This window comes from Monopterus albus, unplaced genomic scaffold (assembly GCF_001952655.1).
Source record: "Monopterus albus unplaced genomic scaffold, M_albus_1.0 scaffold471.1, whole genome shotgun sequence".
NCBI lineage: Eukaryota > Metazoa > Chordata > Actinopteri > Synbranchiformes > Synbranchidae > Monopterus > Monopterus albus.
In genome coordinates, this window is record NW_018128351.1 from 116,285 (window position 1) to 118,338 (window position 2,054).

The 2,054-nt window shown below is 44.1% G+C and overlaps 1 protein-coding gene and 1 long non-coding RNA gene across 3 annotated transcripts in view; one reads left to right on the forward strand and one right to left on the reverse strand.

Annotated features, from left to right (window-relative positions):
- Positions 1-48: 48 nt before the first annotated feature.
- On the reverse strand, positions 49-1,087 carry LOC109952537 (uncharacterized). Its single transcript, XR_002273785.1, has 3 exons — positions 1,007-1,087; positions 242-408; positions 49-153 (listed from the first exon to the last, which is right to left on the reverse strand). It is a non-coding gene; the product is annotated as an uncharacterized LOC109952537 (long non-coding RNA).
- The window catches only part of LOC109952536 (gamma-aminobutyric acid receptor-associated protein-like 2), a 13,263-nt gene continuing 12,042 nt past the window's right edge, over positions 834-2,054 (forward strand). The window contains exon 1 of one of the 2 annotated variants that reach the window (XM_020587670.1): positions 834-1,204. In XM_020587670.1, the coding sequence (XP_020443326.1) occupies positions 1,190-1,204 (15 nt within the window). In that variant the 5' untranslated portion in view covers positions 834-1,189. The remainder of the gene's footprint in view (positions 1,205-2,054) is intronic. The other variant, XM_020587668.1, reaches the window with a different exon arrangement.

The following is a 2,054-nucleotide window of genomic DNA, read 5'->3' on the forward strand; positions in this document are numbered from 1 at the left end:
TCTCTCTCCTCTATCCACTCACCCCAACCGGTTGAGGCAGAAGGCCACCCACCAAGAGCCGGGGTCTGTTGGAGGTGTCATCTGTTAAACGGAGTTTTTCCTCTCCGCTGTCACCAAGTGATGCTCAGTGGGTGGGGTTGTTGGATTTTTCCTCTATAATAATAATAAAAATAATAGTAAGGTCTAGACAAAGTGTCCTGAGACAGCTTTTGTTGTGATTTGGCGCTATATAAATAAATACATTTGAATTTGAAACCATGGATCGGTTTGAAGAGGGCTGTCCTTAGCAGACAACCAAGTGATCTGGTCAAACGAGTAGGCCATGAAGAAGAAGGAAGTCAGGGTCAAGGCCGTAGGAAGTAGTGGTGCAAAGGGTGCTGCATCACCCCCTTGAGGATGTCGGAGGACCTGCAAGTTCACCACAATGATAAATTTAGAACAAGAAATAATGTTTTCTGTGAAATAATGTTAAGTGTTAGGAGCTGTTAGCTAGCTAGCTAATTGGAATTTTCAGTGAAATAATGTTATCAACAAAGGTCAAGATGTGGCATGGACAAAGTTATGTTATGTTATGTGTGCTGTGGAGTGCAGGCAATAAAGCAAAGGGAATAAGTCATAGCAAAGACTACATTTTCACCCATGGACAGCCATGATAACATACTGTGTATTGACCACCAGCTATCCCCTCTTCTTGTAGATGAAGCCTCAGGGAGGGCACAACGGAATTATATAATAGGACTTCTGTCCAAAGATAATGTGCACGGGTTTATTCAAATATTGGTAGGTTCATTTCTGTCCTCCCAAAGTATTGGTAGGGCCATGTCCCTACCATTCACATGCAAAACTAAGCCCTTGCCTTTTGGCAACAGTGTCCGGACAACATCGTACATGTTCTAGTCCACAATGTTTACGAGGCCTCGAATCAAAGATAAAGTGATTATTTCCGAGTGCACTTGAAGGCAGCACTCTCCCCACCACACCTCTCTCAGACAGTAACGTCACCTACCTGCTGGATACGGACAGCTGGAGGCTGCAGGCACACAGCGATTGTTGACGTTTTGTTTTGATCGGCCTTGTGGGATTTTTCGAATATTACTGGACGTTATCTGCTGATTTAGCAGCCCCCCCTTCGACTGCTCCATCACACGTCAGTGCGGGGATCCAGCAAAGATGAAATGGATGTTTAAAGATGACCATTCCCTCGGTAAAGGGATTTGAGATGTTGTAATGTCACGGACCCTCGTTTCTGTGTTGTCGTCTTGATTTTGCCCTGTCATTCCACAGAATATCAGAAATGCATGCTTGTCACACCACAGCGCAAATGACTGCTGTGAATTCATAACTGCTGTTGCGTGGCTGGCAACAAATCCTAACATGGTCTTCCTGCACGTAAAATGACTTGTTAAAATGGGGTTCACCTTGTACATCGCTGAACATCATATTGGTCAAGATGACAATGTGTCCGTTTGCATTCGTCGCCACATTTCCTTCCAGAACCGGACAAATGGATGTAACGTTGCCTGGGCCGATATTAACTCTCCAGCAGAAAACGGCCTTGTAGTACCAGGGTGTAGCAGCTATAGGGAGAAATCCACCGTGAAGCACTTTCTCTCAGTAGTATTCAGTTTTTGTGTCTTCCCGGTAATAGGCCATTTTACTAAAAATAACGAGGATTTCATGCGAAACAAAGAAAGCATGACATTAGATCCCAATTTGTAGTGATTTGAATAATGGCCCTTAGTATTTGTTTCAGAGCTCATAACATGTTCCATTTTAAGGTTCCAAGGGGAATACACAAAAGCCTAATTTGCCAGCATTTTGAATTCTGTGTGGTTTGTTTTTCTCCCAAGGCAGGTTGTTTAGCAGCTACCTAAGGGGTTTTTACTGCTTGGCTCCTCAGCTCCTGGCTCCTCTGTGCATATCATCCACAGATAACATCACATCTTCTGTTCTAAAGAAGTGTGCTGCCTGTTTTGTGAAGCTGTTTCCAAAAGTAGGCCCCTTATCTGTGCTAATGACAGCATGCAATGTGTTGAACCTAAATGGCTGCCCGC